This window comes from Nelumbo lutea, chromosome 7 (assembly GCF_056320005.1).
Source record: "Nelumbo lutea isolate HS-2025 chromosome 7, American lotus-T2T, whole genome shotgun sequence".
Classification (NCBI taxonomy): Eukaryota; Viridiplantae; Streptophyta; class Magnoliopsida; order Proteales; family Nelumbonaceae; genus Nelumbo; species Nelumbo lutea.
This window is the reverse complement of record NC_142690.1, coordinates 54,873,793-54,892,162: the sequence shown is the minus strand read 5'-3', so window position 1 is coordinate 54,892,162 and position 18,370 is coordinate 54,873,793. Positions and strand designations below refer to the sequence as shown.

The window sequence follows — 18,370 nt, the reverse complement described above, 5'->3', positions numbered from 1 at the left end:
TTTAGCATTTAAACCATCCAAAGTATACAATGGAATCCCAACACCAATAACGCAAAGTCCTAATACATGTCCAAGAACCAAATATTTGAAAATTACAAGACAAATAAACTATAGATTGAGACCACGAAAACACACCTTTGGTCAAAGATCTTTTGAGTTTATATAATTCGGAGTTGATAGCAAGCACTTGCAAAATTGGCCATAAGAAATATCATCATAAATGTGAAAAATAATGACCTAGAAAATAAATAGCAAAAAGCAAATAAAACTCTTATATAGTTAAAATTTTGGGGTAAAAAGAGAAATGTTATTTATCAATTCAATTAATTATTAGTTGATAACTAACAGGCGCAGACCCATTAATTCTTTTCATTAATTGTAGTTTCCTTTTTTTCAACTTGTCATGGATTTGATCGCATGGTGGTATGAAATGTATACACCTAGTGTATAGCACTCTACTGTATAAGAGCATTTTGTCTTTTGAATACAATATGCGTTACTTCACTTTCACACACACAAGCTTTGCACCTCTATTGGGTAATGCCTGAGTCGCAGCATCAAGGTCTGACCCAAATTGAGCAAGGGCGGCCACTTCGCGATATTGTGCCAATTCCAGTTTTGAACTACCGCGGACTTGTTTCATAGCTTTCAACTGAGCGGCAGACCCGACGCGACTGACAGATGAGCCGACGTTAATAGCAGGTCTAATTCCGCGATAAAAGAGCTCTGTTTCCGAACAGATTTGTCCATCTGTAATGGGGAGCTCGGAATAAGAACGAGAATCGGTGTCGTGGTGGTGCTACGAGATGGCGATTTATCGTATAGAAGGATAGATCCGCGGACCTATTGATTGACCATAGATGCGAACCGATCGACCGCTATCTAAGAGAAGATAAGTAGTTCTTCTATCGTTCAAGGGCAAGGGGAGAACATGTAGCGGCTTGCCTAGATCTCGTATTTCCCACGTAGTCCGTCGGTCAAACCAACGATTCTCTTCTCAAAGTAATAGAGAGAGTCTTTTTCTTTTTCCGGTATGTAGCTCCGCGAGCTAGGAGCGCATCATCGGGGCAGGGCGAAAACGAACATAGGATCATCATCATGGCCCTCTTCTTGTTTCTTTTGTTTGTGTCCGGTCCGTTGTGTGTGTTAAGGCTTATCCGGGGGGGGGGGGGGGGGGGGATCCGTAGGTTTTTGTGAAAGGGATGCTCAACTCATGTTATTGCTGAAATGAAAAACCGAATTCCTCTATTTGATGTCGATTCATCCACACTTCCATTCCTTGTAGAGGAAGGCTAACTGCTTGCTGGCTGGGAGCTGTATGAGCGGTAACGTCCACGTACGGCTCCGTGAGAAGGGCGGTGGACAGAAATGGCCTTGTAGTACCTCACTCCCGTCTTCAATGGGGTCTGCTCTTTCTCTTTTGGGAGAGTATGCCAATATTGTCTTGTGTTACTGCGTTTCAAGACGTTCACTGAATCCTTCACGATGTTTTGGTGGCAGGTACCAGTACATCGAAGCCTTAGAGAGCCGCTGGAGCATTAGTGAAATGGATGAACTAAGTGACTTATTGATTTGTATGGATAAAATTACCAAATAATAAAAAATCTAAGAGCATAGGAATTAGTAATCAATGCCACCTCAGCTTCGGAACTTGCAACCTCTTAGACTTATTCACTAAAAGAGATTATTAAACCATTCATCAATTCAACTACTTCAACTGTAATCAAACAGCCTCTTATACATAATTCAAGTATTCTAAATGAAGTCCTATTAAATTAGATATCAAGCCAAAAAGGAAAAATAAATAAATCTGTTCAAACCTAACTCCATCACTGAAAGCTATTTTATTTTACTTCAAGAATGCATCTAGAACACCAAATGTGGTCTCCAATTTCATTGGCAATGCTTGGACCCATCTATATGTGCATGGGTATAACTTGTATAAGTAATTAATGAGCATATGCATGCATTATTTTTCCATAATCAGTTTCTTATTTCATCTTCAAAATATAAGGAAAACATAATTTTTGTGGGGCCAATAAATTATACAAATTAGTAGAAACTAAAAAAGATTCTTCTAAAGGAACTATGCAATTTAAGTGACCCAACATATTTGTAATGAACCAACAACCATAAAATCAACTAAATTAAATAAAAGAAATAAAGACCGGTTAAATCATATTAATTATAATGGAAAATAAATTAATTCAATGCTAATGACCTAGAAAGAAATAACCATTAAAGGAAATGTCCACATTAATGGAATAAATGAAAAAAATTAAAATACAGGCCATAGAATCTTTCTAACCTTAAGCAAGATAGCAATTAAAGAGCAATGATAAAATCATGTAGTCAATTAAAAAAATAATATAATATAAATTTGAATGCTGAAATACCAATTCATACCATGCATCATAAAACAGGATATTATAGTCTCCTAAAATCTACAAACTCAAATAATATAAACTTCAAGTAAGTAATTCAACAGGTTGAAGTCAAAACTATCCTAAAATCAACATACTCAAGTAGATAATATTAATTTAAATGCAATAACCATTTAGGTTCATCCCTTGTTTCACAAAATAGAAGACTACAACCCCCTAAAATCTATAAAGTCAAATAATATAAATTTCAAAGTAAACCTTAGTAGCAAAGTGATAGATTATATCTATGAAGAATATACCTCAACATCCTACCCTTTTAGTAATTTTCTTTATAATACTACTATTCCTTTTAACCTACTTACAATTGTTATCATAAGTTTTATACCACCATCATCCTTGGAGTAATAACCACAATTGACTTGGTAGGTAAGTCACGTGTAACAATCACAATGGGCTACCCTCCATTGTATAGCCCCATAGAGCAAAAATAAATCAATAAAACATGGAAATTGTAAAGTTCTAATTTTATGATATTTCAGTGGATGGAAATTGTTAGGTGCCAATTGGTTAACAAAAGTAGATTCTTCCAAAACTTGGAGGATTGATATTTGGGGCTAGATCTTTGAAGTAAATAGTTTTGTTTTGCCACGTTGTTGTCTTTTTTGGATTTGTTGGACTATAGGCGGTTAACCCATGACAAATGCTCTCGACTTCCTTGGAATAATGGATTCATCATAGGGGATCCTTTGGATAAAAACTTGAATGGAAGTAGCTATCTCAATGCATCAAATGTGAAGGATAAATGGTCATCCATGATCTACTTGGGGCTAAGGAAACCATGGGTTCATATAACTCTTAAATATCTTAAGCTAATTTTAGTAGTCGATAGCCAAATGTCTATGAAGCAATCAACCAAACACATGGAGTAGTTGTAGTAATCACCCAATCTACACCTCATCTAGATTTTTGAGTTAGGAAATTGAACAAACTTATTACTTAACATATAGAGTTTGTCCTCTAAAAAGAATGTTATTAGAACTGAAGGAAAATGTCTTGCATTCAAACTAGACTTATTTAAGAAATGAAAAACATGCATGATTACATTTAATCTGATGGATTCTACATCTTTTACTTTTAGAGAAAATTATAATTAAAATAAAAAATACATTATGTAGAAGTACCTTACTTGCTAGATTAACTCTTATGTTGTTGGAATGCTGCAACCATGTTAATGGCATCTTATTTGTCCTACTTGACCAACAATCGTTCAACTATCCCTTTCGACAAAACCGATTTTTATGAGAAAGAAACAAAACCGATTGACTTGGCATAATCAGCCCTTTTATTATCATCGAACATCAAACTTAAAGTAGAACGCTTTTGTGTTCCATTTGCAACGAGTGTCCAAAAGAATAAAAACTATAGCTCTCATGTTGGCCAATTCTACTGCCATTTTAACGCGTATAAGCTCACTTTTTTTCTCATGGTGTTTTGATGTTTTTATAAGGGATAAAAATGGAAATTTTTTTGATAATATGGGTTAAAGTAGAAAGATCATATCAGGGTCATTTGACGGCAAACAATGAACCATTCTCATTTTTATTAATGGGTAACATTGTTATTGTATAACTAATGAATAATTACTGATAAATTATTGAATTATTGTATATTTTTCAATATAGTTATTACAAATTTACATTAAAACCGTTGAAAATTAATTATCTGGATCAATAATTACAAGAAAATTAATAATTAAAAAATATTGAATAATTACTGATATTTTTGGTAATATCAATTGATTTTAATAAATTTAATTTTCAGTAATACCAATAATGATTCTAGAAAATAACTTTCAAAAAAATTATTGTTTATTAATAATAATTTTAAAAACTTAATATATATTTATTATATATTTATATATACTAAAGTTACTATTTATTGTATTTCAAAAATTAATTATTTCTTTTTGAGATAAATATATTTTCAATAATTATGTATAAGTCTATTTTTGTTTTGTTATTTAATAGAAAATTTTAAATAATTATTGGAGATTAAACTACTATTATTTATCTTTTTAAATTTAGTTTATTATGTATTTTTGCTAAAAATTTATATTAATTATTAGAGATTAAAATATTGTTCACCAGTAGGTTCGGTTCAGTTGTAGGTTGTTTGGCAAACCAAATTGACCTGGTCAGGTTATATTGGTTTGGGTCAATTTTTGGTTTGGTCAATCAGTTCAAAAGATTTAAACTTTAAAAATTAAATTTAAAAATTAAGTTTAAATTAAAAAAATACAATGGCATTATTAAAAATAAATTGAAAAATTAAATTTATGATATAAAATATTTTAGACTAAGAAATATTTGAATTTTCCCACTCTCCCGTATGAAAAAATATTTAAAATATAAAATATTAATATATATCTATGGTTGCATTGTTTAATTCTAGTCAATTTACAAATGGCCAAAGCGAAACTGATCCAACCCAATCGGGTTGGGAAATTGTTGAAACAAAGCTGGTTGGAAATACTAGAAATTGGGTTGGTCAATTTCATTAGTTTTATTAGGAATGGCAACAGAGCGAATTGGGGAAGAGGTGCCTCTCCCCATCCCTGTCCCTACAAAATCCCCATCCATGTTCCTATCCCCATCCCCACTAACGGGGACAAAGTTATCCCCATCCCCATTTCCACAGGGATCCTCATTCCTTGTGATTCTTTATAAGTCAATCATTATGTTTTTGTTTTTTTATTTTAGTTAAAAATAAAAATAAAATTTTTAAAATTTACAATCCTATTGGAAAAGATTCAAACATATTCAACCATATTTTTAAAAATATTAGCATATATACGTCTATATACATATATGTCAGTGGGGATTAGGGTCCCCGCAGGGCTGGGAGTGCTCTCCCCGTCCCCACATTGTCCCCACAAAATGAGGATGAAAATTTCCTCATCATCCCCGCGGGGGAAAATCATCCCCATCCCTACCCCATTCACGCCAGATCCCCACGAGGGTCGGGAAAATGGGGAAATTGCCATCCCAAAGTTTGATGAACAACCCAATCTAAAATTAATTATCGTTATTTTTGTATTGTAAAAAAATATTAAAAATAGTATATAAAATATAAATGATTATTAATTATTATATAAAATAATTATATACTCTTACATGTTTCTATTGCTTATCTTTAGCTTAACAAATCTCGTGCATCGCACGGGTCCCTGCTACTATTTATATATATAGACATGATTTCAAGCAAAGAGAGGAGAATAAGGGGAATTCAGAGTTTCCTATATATTCATGGCATATTCCATTATTGTTAAACAATCTATTCTTAAATAATAATCTATTGTTATATAATGCATTAGTTATGAAATTTATTAAAACTTTCAAGAAAATATTCTCCCAAAAATTATGAAATAATTATTTCATAAATAATCCATTATTTAACAAATATTAAATAATTTAATAATCTACCAAAAATTAATAAGCAATCCATTATTTAATAATTTTTGCTTATTGGTAAATGTTAAAAATTTTAACGTTTAGCATAATTTATATTAATCATTTTAATTTAATAAATTATCATTAAATTCTTACAATTAAAAATTATTGATAAAAGATATTACTAATTAGTGTAATTTACTAATTTCTATAAAATCAATAATTATAGCTAAGAATTATCAAATAATATAGGGAAACTCTTTAACTAATAATCCATAATCATTTTTTTAAATAAGTAATTAAAAAATAAAGAAATTAATCTATGAATATTCTCCAAATCCATTTAAATAATAATCTATTATTATAATTCAACTAAATAATTATTAAAAGTTTAGGAAAACTAAGTTAGGAAATTAATCTATTAGAAATTGTTTCATAATTATTTAAATAACAATCCATCATTATTATTTCAATAAAAATTATTAAATAATTTATGAAAATTATTAAGTCTATCCACACTGATCTAGACCACTTGGTTGACTTCAATCATACCTAGTTTTACATTAATTAACAACAAATGGTTTACTTTTAATTAAAAATAATGTAATTTATTATAATTACATTTACTATACATTACTACTGATCAATAGCAAACTCAATAGTTTTTTGGAAATTATCATAAAATATTATAATTTATTGTTATTTAATTTACTGCTAGTTAATTAGTTATAAAAAAATTATTAGAATTGTAGAGATGGCAATTTTCCTTGTAAAATTGGCGCCATACCTTGCCCCACCCCGAACAGGGGCAAGTTTTCTCAAATCTTAAAAGGGGATAAAGTAGAGATGGGGTAGGGACAAGGAAAATATTTTTGCCCCAAATTAGGGATGGGATTTGCATATATTTGCCCGAACCCGATTGTAAATTAGTAAAATATCCATAAATTTAATATTGATTTTTAAAATATCTCTAAGTTTTTCTCATATTCTTATAATTGTAGGATCCCATAATTTCATTTATAAAATAACCCCAAGTTGTCATAATCCAATTCTTAAAATACCCCAAAATTCTCATAATCCTTTTTGTAAAATATCCATAAATTAGATTTTGTTAAGTGGTTGCTTCAAGTGGAAAAAATTTGGGGATTCCCCATCCCTAACAGGGGAATAGGTGCCTCACCCCAAACCCGCTCCGCCACTGGGGTTGGACAGGGATAGAGTAGAGTATCTTGACTTATGGGAGCAAGAGACAAGGAGGGATGCCCCATCTTGTGCATCGCACGGACCCCTTCTCGTATGAATTAAATTAAAATATTAACAGAAATCCTTTTCTTGCTTCAAAGGTTACGTTTACAACCGTTTTTGCAGACTTCATTCTCTTCTTGGTTGTTGCCAATGCAGTCTTAGCTTTGGCATGGCGTGAAGAAACCGAGCTGAAAGGGTCATTTTGAGCTTTACCCCCTCAGCCTAGGTTTTGTGTTTAGGCATGGCTTGGGCCTGAGGCCATGTTAGGCCCACAAATTTTTAGGCCGAACCATAGCCCAATACTTTAGGCACATCCAGGCCCGATCCAGGATACTAATATAGTGTACAAAATATAAAATATAATGATATATTTATAGCATAAAATTTGTAGGCTCGGAATCAGGCTCTTCTCGATTGGGACCCATGTAGGCCCAGCCTTGTGCTTATGTTTCAGGCTTGAAACCCAGGCCAGTTCGGCCTGGGCTTGGCCTGTTGCCCTTATCAATGGTGGCCCATGATCACCCCTAAACATAGGGGCTGGGGGTATGAGTATAATTTACCTGCAAGAGTTTATAGTAAATCTATGGGAATCAATAATTGGAAATTTTCCTTAAACCTCCCTCCCTTGGGATTTTTAAACTTCCCTTGTTTTTTGACCTCCCCAAAAAATTCCCCGAATTTTGGGGTAAATATTCTCATAGACTCTTTCCATTACTATGCCATCAGTAACCTAACATAAATTGCTGATGTCATGGTTTTAAAATTATGAAAATATCTATCCCAAATTCAATACTTTTTATGTTTTTCTATTTTTCTTCTGTACATTCCTCCTTTTCTTTGTTTGCAATTTTCTGTATTTTGTCATATTTTCTCAAAATTTTGTTGTATTTTTTGTTTTTTGTCTTGCAATTTCCAGTGTTTTCTGTATTTCTCATTTTTTCCTTGTTATACTTTATGAAATTTTATGTTTCTGTATTTTCTTTCATTTTCCTTTTTTCTTCATTTTTTGTGTATTTCCTATAATTTATGCAATTCCTATTTTTTCTTTAGTTTTTGTGTTTTTTGTGTTGTACTAACAAATGTGCATGACTTTGCACATTGCAATTTTAGATGATGATGATGATGATGATGATATTAATAATATGTTTCCAATTTTTTTATATTTCTATGTGTACAAAGTAATTATTATTTTTGACACTTATCTTTAGTTTAATATGATGAATATATGATATTAAAAATGTTCCCAAATATTTTTTACAAAGCTTTTATAATTTTTGTGTTTTTAATCTTTATTATTTAATTATGATGTTAAGGGTTGACATATTTTATCTAAAAGTTTTTATAGTTGTTTCACCTTTTGGTGGCAATTCAACGATTCAAACTTCTTTTATTTACCAAAAAAAAAGTTTGAATGGTTGATTTGCCACCAAAATGTAAAACAATTTCATCTTTGGATTCCATATTTTATTTCCATCATCAATAAAAATAATTCTTATTTATCTCACTTATTTTTCTTTAATATGATTACCATGTGCTCAAATGTTTTCTACAAATTTTTTGTATGTTTTCATATTTTTTGTTTGTATTTTTATTTTTATTTTTTTATTATTTAATTATGATATCAAGGGTTGTTGACACATTTGACCCAAAAGGTTGAACAATTTACCTACCATCAAATAGGAAAACAATTTCATTTTAGGGTTAATTTTAAATTTTATATTTCATTTCCATCATCAATTAAAACAATTCTTGTTCATAACTTATTTTTCTTTGATATGATTAACCTATTGACCTCCATTAAAAATGGATGCAATTTCATTTTTTAGTTGCTTTAAATTTTTTATTTCATTTTCATGTCAATAAAAACAATTTTTATTGATCACATTTCTTTATTAATATGATCAATAAAAAATATTAGAGATGTGCCCAGTTTTTTATATATTTTTTATTTTTTTGTATTTATTTTGATTTTAAAAATTGTATTATTTAACTATAACATCATGGGTTGACCCATTACTTAGATTGTTGAATTTCTTACCTACCATGAGGATAGAAGAATGGTTTTGTTTTTGGGTTAGTTTTAAATGAATATGGGATTTATATTGTTAAAATTATTAGATATAGATCTAACTTAAATATAAGACTTAATCATGAAATGAAAATAGTAGTTCAAATTACATTTTTTATCATTCCAGTTAGAGAGGGACCAAATTCAAAAATAACGATATTTTAATCAAGAAAAGAATTCAATGAAAAATAATGGGAGTTGATGCCTTAACCATAAGAGTTTAATGAGAGGAAATTGAAGGAATTGAGAAGTAATAGTTCAAAATATATCTTTGGCCCTCAGAATTAACGGGGGACAAAATTAAAAAATAATGGTATTTTAATCAAACAAAAATTTCACATTTATACTTTTAATGGTATCATTGGCATAGCTTTTTATCAACACTTCGCAAGATGGCCTCATAAATGGTATAAGGTAGTGGTAATCAAGGGTTGGACCAGGCCAGGCTTAAGCTGTATTTGGCATTCCTTATTTTAAGGACTTATCTCCTTTTTGCAATTAAAATGCCTCTATGAACACTGAACTTTTAACTAAAAAGGGAGAAAAGTCCTTAAAATAAGGAATGCCAAATGCAGCCTTAGTATCTATTTAAGGGCTACAGTCCAAGCTCAGACTGATTTCCATGACAATACCTGGTTTTAGCATTCTAACTTTTAACACTATGTCCACTTCCCCTAAATTCAGGATACATTCCAGAAGGTCACACCACCACACCGAAGAATGATAGATGAAATGAGCAACTTCTCTGTACTGAGAATTGGACTTTGGATCTCCCGCACACGAGAACTCTGCCCACGCCTACCCACAATACACTACCCCCCATGAATTGGGAACATCTCTCCCTGCATAATACTATGCAGAGGATAAGATGTTCTCCATGTGTGGCTGTGATAAATGTGGGCAGAGTTTTCGTGGGTAGGAGATCCGGACTTTGGGAATTGAGGGTGTCCAACTTCTTTGTTCATTGAGGAAAATCCCATTTCCACACTATAATAGATCATTGTAGAAAATCCCACGTTCCAACCATCGCCAATAGTTCATTGAACACCACATTGGAACACATCTCTACACTTTCAACAAACCTGTCCAAATAGAAGAAGCACTATATTTGGATTGTAACCAAAGTTTTAAAAACCAACCTAGAACTGGAACTACTTTGGCCACTGGTTTTTGGGTCAGCGGTTCTACCGTCCACTTTGAACAGATGACCCATTGCAACTTAAAAAATATAAAATAATTAAAACAAAAAACAACCAAAAAAACATTGTTCAGGTCGAACAGATCAACAGTTCGACCAGCCAAATCTGTGGGTCACCGATTAAATCAATTGTTTTTGGCAAAAGGCCCAGTCAGAGGTGAAACGGAACTGATTGCCTGAACAGTATCCAAACGGTCATGACCATCCGTGTTAACTTCAGTTCAAAAACCATGATTGTAACTACCAAAAGTAGAGTCATGTGACCATTCTCAAATGGAAATATAAGAAGTTATTAGGGGTGTTTCAGTAATACATAAACAAAGGGGTGTCCTATAATGACTTATATAATATTTTGATCATTTTTAGTTTGATTTATTTATAAATTGAATATCCAACAATCCAAATTTTGTTGGAATCCAATATAAATTAAACGAATAAATCAGATTTGGATTCAAATATAAACAAACCAAATTTGGATTTACCAAATTCAATTCAATCCATCTGTAGTCCTAATTGAACAAATGTAACAAAAAGGTAAGAAAAGGAAGGGAAAGATGGGAAATACCTATACAAACTAAGTATTAACTGAAAGCAATAGGCATTCAATGGGATGTGAAACCAATAATAACTTTTCACGCCAGTAATAAAATACATGAGACACACAACCTTTTGGTTTCTCACTATGGACCGTATGTATTTTATAACTAACATAAAATATTATTATTGGTTCTACAACTTGTTGAACAACTATCGCATCCAATGATACAATTAATCAGAATTCCTCACAAATAGTGACTAAAGACGCAGGAATCATACCCCGTTTGGGGACCTCACAACTTGCCATCAATCCTGGACTGCAATCATCAGACCTCCACCTTGAACATTAACTTAGCTGAAAATCAGCTTAAAAATTCTTATCCAAAATTATTATATTGTATCATATCCCACTAGAGAATTAAACATGTGAAAATGTCATTTAGAAAATATCAGATGATTCATCAAAAAAAGAACGGAAAACTATTAGATGATACATAGACATTTGATCATGGTGATTTTTGGTGTAAGCCCTCCATTGGTGGGACCAATTTAATGATGGGTTCAGATCATCTCATTATCTACCACGTGGTGAGTTATGATGGCCCAAGACTATAATTAGCTCTCTTGTTTATCAAACTCCTTGATGAAATAAAAATATGGTACGAACATTCACTTGAAGCTTCCTTCTTTTGAGCCCCATCCCAGGGATCCCTGTCACTTGAAAAAGAGATTATTTTTTACGTAGACACCCCTATAGTTTCATGTATTCATTAAAACTTATTTATAGTTTGTATATTATTAATATATCCTTATAATTTGCAATCATTTTATTTATCACTGTTTTTCTTAGGGCCTTTTTTTGGATTTTAAGAGGGGGAAATTGGTCAATAGAATTTTGGTTCCCTAGGTATCAATTGTCTGGGTAAGTGATACTCATCTCCCAGGTCGATAAATAGCATTCCCACTTAGGGGGAAGGTTGCCAATACTTGGATGGGACAAAATTGCCTATTTTAATAATGACTCTTTATGGCTAAAATGGTTAATTTCTTATTTACCTAGAAAATAAAAAAACATGAATAAATATACTTACCCGAATAAGTAACTTTCCGAAAAGCAAATGGGATCTTAGATGGAACTAGGAAGTGATGTATTTAACCCTAACATTCATTCAAAAAAATATGTGCCTATGCCCTAGGCCAATGCCCCTTCACATTTTCTACTCGTTTTAACTTTTAAGGGGTTATACCATCATTCTCGAACAAAAATACAAATAATTTTTATAGAAGGTTATTTAAATAAAACAATTTTAAATCATAGGATTTTTAGTAATATAGAAACTATAGGATAGGTTTTAATAAATATGTGAAACTATAGGCATATCTAAGTAAACGACTTAAGAAAAAGAACTTGGCGGTGCAAATTGAAAGCTCCTGGACCATGTTTGGACTGAAAAAATAAAAATAAAAAAATAAAAAGGGCTTGAGCCCCATCTTATAGAGATTGGTGTTTGGGATGGACTTAGGCTGCATGTTGGTCTTTGGCAGTACATGTGAGGTCCAACTTGGGTCCACCCTAGAAAGCACTTTCTCTCAAGCTTTGATTTGTCCCTTCACGCGTTAAAAAGCCATAAATGTGTAAACATAAGCTATATTAAGTTAATAATATTTACTAAATGAACCTACAATCCTACCTTCCTGGTTCATTGGTTTCAAAAATGATTCTTCTTAATATTCTGTAGGGCCCACTATGTGATCCAATGTTGGGCCCACAATTATATTCTTGATGTACGCCATAAGATGCACTAGCATCACATTTTGTATTTTTATTTCTTCATTACTGAACCATTGGTGGGTTTTGTTCTTTGCCAAAATATTAACCATGATCAGACAATTCTTGCCATCTGATTTATATTGAGATGGGGCCAAGTATAGAAAATGGTCTGTTTTGACAACACCTTTAACAACTTTTGAGCGTCATTCATTCATTTCAACTTTCAGGTCTAGTTTGGTTTCATCTAGCAGTTCTACTTGACAAAACAAAAAGTGAAGTCATACAAGGTTTTGGTAAGATAACTAAGAGCAGATGCCTTATGCCCATGCACATAAGTTGATTTGTGTCATTTAATTCAACTGTCCTTTCTGCTTCACAATCTAAGAATGGATGAAAATACAATCATGGTAAATATTCTAAGAACCCAGAAAATCTTGTACACCATTTATTTCTCAAAAAACCAGCTGATTAAGGCAAATGACAGATAGATAGAATCCAGCTAGCGATTGTAAATGCTGTCCTAATTGTAGAATATGTGTTGTGTTAGAATTTAAAGACAAGAAATATACCCAAAAGTAAGCAGAACAATCCTAACCCCAATCTCAATCAATTGATGAACTACATCCTGATGGCGACGTGGGATTGCAAATCTTTTGATAGACATTGCCTTTTTCCATTTGAAAGTGCAATGGCATCTAGCTTTTTAATTTACAGTAACCCTTGGCTAGCTTAAACAAGAGCAGATGATGACATTGATACTCCTGCTAATGCATGTTACTTTTGAAACCCTCAAAAAAAATTCTAAGTACAATGTATCCATTCATTTATTAATATTCCAACAAACCAGATTTTAATCTTTCTTTTCTGTCCTATTCATGGGTATCAATATGGACAGATGAAACAATCAAGAGAATTAGAGAGAGAGAGAGAGAGGTTATTATCCACAAATAAATGTTTTATCAGTCTGATTTTTTTATTAACTATCAAACATTTTGTGTTCAATCATCTCAACTAATAGCCTTAAGTACCTGTCTGAAGATTATTTTGATCATTAGGTAACCGACCTAGCTAGATTCACCTAAGGTTTTTCTTCTGTTTTTTTTTTTTTTTAAATGTGGTGAGGGTGGAAGATGCTCTGTCTACCACAAGCACTTCATCTATTACTTTAATTTCATGGAAGGATCTTTCTACTAATATGATATCTATCACTTTTGGAACAAAGAAAGACAAGCAACCTCAGAAGTCAAAGATTGAGAAAAGGAAGACTGTTAGTCTAAAAGGGAGAAAAAATGAAAAAGGAATCACATGCTTGCTTTACTAGAAGACACACCCATCATTCGTTTTCATTCAAATTGACTCTCATGCACTCATTTCATCATGTTTCCAGCTATTCAACATTCACAATTTGGTCAAGGGATCACGGATTCACAGTTTGCCTAAACCATGCTAACCTGGGTTAAGAATTTTAATATTAAATAAACAAGGAATCAAATCAAAACTGGTCCAATCTTCTTGGGTTTTCCCTTCCAAGTTGTAACATAGAGTAGCAGAGTTCTCCATTCCAATCTGATTTCGTGTACACAGACAGGCCTAACCTTAGCTGCCAAAGGTCTAGTACAACTGGATGGACCAATCTGGCTTTTGTAACTATGATGATTTATATGTTAAGATGTTGAAGTACCCTCTCCACCACTCCATATATAGAAAACAAGAGCATATACTGAAATTACTGGAAATTATGAGTGGTCAGATGTTATTATTAGTAGACCATCTCGTATTCATAAGAAGCAATTATGAAGAGGGAATAGGTAAAAGTATTCCAGTGTAAATGGGTAAGAGCTCCACCAAAGAAGCCCCACTATTCAAGCGTTTAGTCAGAATATTTGCTTAAAATACCATTTTATGTAATAAAATAATTCATTCTTTAATTGAAATACCAATCCGTTTTATAAAATTAGATTTGGATCAAATGCCAATTTAGAGATTCTCTCCATCAGTTAGTCTCACTTGAAGATCACAACCATCTATCTTTCCCTACCGTTTTATAAAATCTTTTTTGCCACCCAAATGAAAGGTTTGATTTTATAGCTTGACGACCAATTGGGTTGATTTTAACTTGGGATTTTCATTCTGATGCACCAATAGCTACCGGTGTATACCATGAGAAAATCATCTTGCCATTCTTTTTATTTATTTACTTTTTTTTGAAAAAAATATCTACGAAGGAAAAATTATAATAATCTATCAGAAGGTTAGTTAGCCTCACATGTAAAATTAAATCTCTCTCTCTCTCCATAGTTGACAGTTGACAGTAGGAATAAGACATTGCAATCATTTTAAAAATGACAATGATGCACATGAAATCATGTAAGCATGCAAGCCATTGTCTTCCAAGAGAAAATAAAGTAGGAGATTCTCTCTCCAACCCAATGCTCAAGGCTTCCTTTATAACTTTAACTACCAAAGCAAAACTAGGAGAGCTTTAGAAACTAAGATGGACAACCCATATTTCTGTCTTCTCCTCTTGTTAGCATTCTCTTGTTTCTCCACCAGGGTCCTCTCATGGCGCCATGACCAGCAATACAATCAAGGCAAGAACTATGAAGGTTCCTCCGACCTCATAAACCTAGAGTACCACATGGGTCCTGTCCTGGCTTCCCCCATCAAGCTCTATATCATATGGTATGGCCATTGGAACCCAAACCACCAAGCCATCATAAGAGACTTTCTTGTTTCACTCTCCACTTCCTCTTCTTTCCCCTCTGCTGCAGATTGGTGGCGCACTGTCCGCCTCTACACCGATCAAACAGGCGCAAACATCACCGGAAATATTGTCCTCTCAGGCGAGTACAATGATTATATATACTCCCATGGTACCACCCTGAGTCGCTTGGCGATGCAATCCATCATCAGGACAGCCGTGACCGCCTACGGTGGGATACCTCTCAATCCTTACAGTGGGCTCTACTTGGTGTTGACATCCTCAGATGTCCGGGTGGAAGATTTCTGTAGGGCAGTCTGTGGCTTCCACTATTTCACCTTTCCGGCCATTGTTGGTGTCACTGTGCCATATGCATGGGTTGGGTACAGTGGTACCCAATGTCCAGGGATGTGTGCATACCCATTTGCCTGGCCCAACTATTCAGGTAGGCCACCGAGCAATGGGGCCAACAACATAATGGGAGCTCCAAATGGGGATGTGGGTGTGGATGGAATGATCAGTGTCATTGCACATGAGCTTGCAGAAGTGTCAAGTAACCCACTTGTGAATGCATGGTATGCCGGTGATGACCCTACAGCTCCTACCGAGATTGCTGATTTATGTGTCGGTGTGTATGGCTCTGGAGGGGGTGGAGGATATGCCGGCAAGGTCTACAGGGACAACTGGGGCAATGGGTACAATTTGAATGGTGTGAGAGGAAGGAAGTTCCTGGTGCAATGGGTATGGAACCCTGTCAGAAAGAGATGCTTTGGGCCCAATGCCATGGATTAGAAATTAGGTAAGCTGATTGTATTGGTTCTGGATGCATAAGCATCCTATAAATTAGAATATCCTACCTTCTGTTCATCTGTCTTTCTCATTAACTTTCAGAAAGCATGGATCACAAGGAGTCAAAAGAGATGGATTTGGGGATTGTTCAGACTTCAGAGGGATGGGCTCTTTCTCTTTTAGCCTTTTTCTTAGTATGTCTTGTACAAAAAGTCTCTTCTGTGTTCTTGGTTTTATTAGTAAAAATGTTCAAAGGTTTACAGTTCATAAATGACAGATCAGTTCATTTTATTGTTTGAAACCTGTAGTTGTAACTGAACTGTTGCAAGTTGCAATGCCATCAATCATCAGTCATCATGATAATACCTTAGCCCCAGAAAAAAACTTTTGATTTCAATTATTGATCCCATTTGTAAATCACCTCTTAATCCTGGAGGGTGAAAATTACTTGAATTTGGATGGCTAGGAGATTAAAAAAGTTCATTGTATTTGGCTTTCTCACTCCTCTCTTCCCTACTGTCGGTCTTGATGATTTTATCTTGTATGAGTTTTCAAGATCGTTTAATGGCCCAGAACTATAAACCCTGCACCTTGAGGATTTCTAAACCGCTCATGATTTAAAGATGAAAGTGCTTGTACTTCATAAATGAGCACCTGGCCACGAGCTGATGATCAAGTATAACAAAAGCTCCAACACCATCATTATCACCACATGACTGGAACAAGTTTCTAAATATTGATATGCTCGATACACCAGTAGGGGCGTATCCCTTTTTTATTTTTTTTTATTTTTTTCATAACCGATTCAGGAGGACCGATTTAAGGCTCCTCCACCTCCTGAATCGGTCAGAAACCTAATACACCCTCTGTAGGGACATATCAGGGTGCTCCTCAATACGATATGTATCAACCGATACGTGTCGATACTTTGAAACTTGGCAGCACCGCAGCAGTATATATATCGTTGATGATTATCGTTCAAAGTTGGTAATACTCCTAGCATCCTTGTAAAAATAACTCTAGGATCATCAAATAATAATAATAATAATAAAGGATCACTATATCCTTGAATTTCCAAGGGAATGTCGACTTACACCGATTTTCACTTGATAAATCACACGTAATAAATGAATTGGTCCAGTTAACATACGCAAACAGTTCCAAAGCTGCACCTGAATCCTTTGCAATTAATCATGATCTTTTCACTATCGTTTGCTGAACAACAAAATGATGAATAAGTGCTTCAACGTTGTTGAAGAAGCATCGGCAATGGGAAATTTCATTTTGGGATTCAAAACTCTTGGGGAGTGGATAACCAAACGAGTCACATCTCTATAACATCTCACCTTCAAGAAACACAATACATAAACCATATTTTACAGTCCGCTTTCTCACCCACACAACTCATCTTCTAAAAGTACAATATATAAAATTATGAATCCATATTCTACAGTCATCTTCCCCACTTTTGGTGCTCAGCTTAAACACTAAAATCTACACTTGAATTTGCTCCACGCACTTCCACAGTACCTCTGAACATAATTTCTTGTAGCGGCATACAACTTCTGCAATATATCACTCAAAATAAGTACAGAACTGTACATTTGATGAATGATGGCTTCCACGTTCAGTTCAAAACCCAAACCAGGAGTGCCTTTGCAATTCCTTGTAAGCTGACCGGTAAAATGGATAATTTGGAAACAGGGAACTCTCACTTGGGCTATTTGATCATTTGAAAATATCTGGCAAGTAAATGCTGGACCAGATATTGCAAATGACATCTTCTCATACAGTTCATAACACATCAAAGCAATGAAGACAGTAGCAGTTAAGAAGTTTTGCTGCAACACTCTCAGGTTCTGGAACAAGAGCAGATGTGAAGCTGTTCCAGAAATGGAATGTAAATGATTCGTTCAGAATCTTTCTGAAGAAGACGTCCTGTTGGGCTCTCTCAGCCTCATCAGAAGGAGCTGTGAAATATCTGCTAGGGGCAGAAAGAAAGGGAATCAGAAAGATTAAAAAGATCATGCAATGTGCAACAGACTGTCTACACACAAGGATCAATAAGCGTAGGAAGCAAGCCTTTCCTTCTTCAACCAAATAGGAAACCCATTTTTGGTTATTATTTTAAAATTAATTTATTATTATTGAATAATTAATACGTTAGTATTTTATTATTACTTTAATTATATTATATTAATATTTTATCTGTACTTAATTATTATTAA

General features: G+C 33.5%; 2 protein-coding genes across 2 annotated transcripts in view; one reads left to right on the top strand and one right to left on the bottom strand.

The window, feature by feature from the left end:
- Positions 1-15,008: 15,008 nt before the first annotated feature.
- EXL7 (EXORDIUM like 7) lies at positions 15,009-16,443 on the top strand. Its single transcript, XM_088955402.1, has 2 exons — positions 15,009-16,152; positions 16,245-16,443. Exon 1 carries the CDS (start codon positions 15,147-15,149, stop codon positions 16,143-16,145), a length of 999 nt encoding a protein of 332 aa, XP_088811528.1. The 5' UTR covers positions 15,009-15,146; the 3' UTR covers positions 16,146-16,152; positions 16,245-16,443.
- Positions 16,444-17,370: 927 nt separating this feature from the next.
- Positions 17,371-18,370, bottom strand: part of LOC148846454 (alpha 1,4-glycosyltransferase family protein) — a 40,236-nt gene continuing 39,236 nt past the window's right edge. The window contains exon 5 of the mRNA XM_088955659.1: positions 17,371-18,123. Within this exon, the coding sequence (XP_088811785.1) occupies positions 17,937-18,123 (187 nt within the window). The 3' untranslated portion in view covers positions 17,371-17,936. The remainder of the gene's footprint in view (positions 18,124-18,370) is intronic.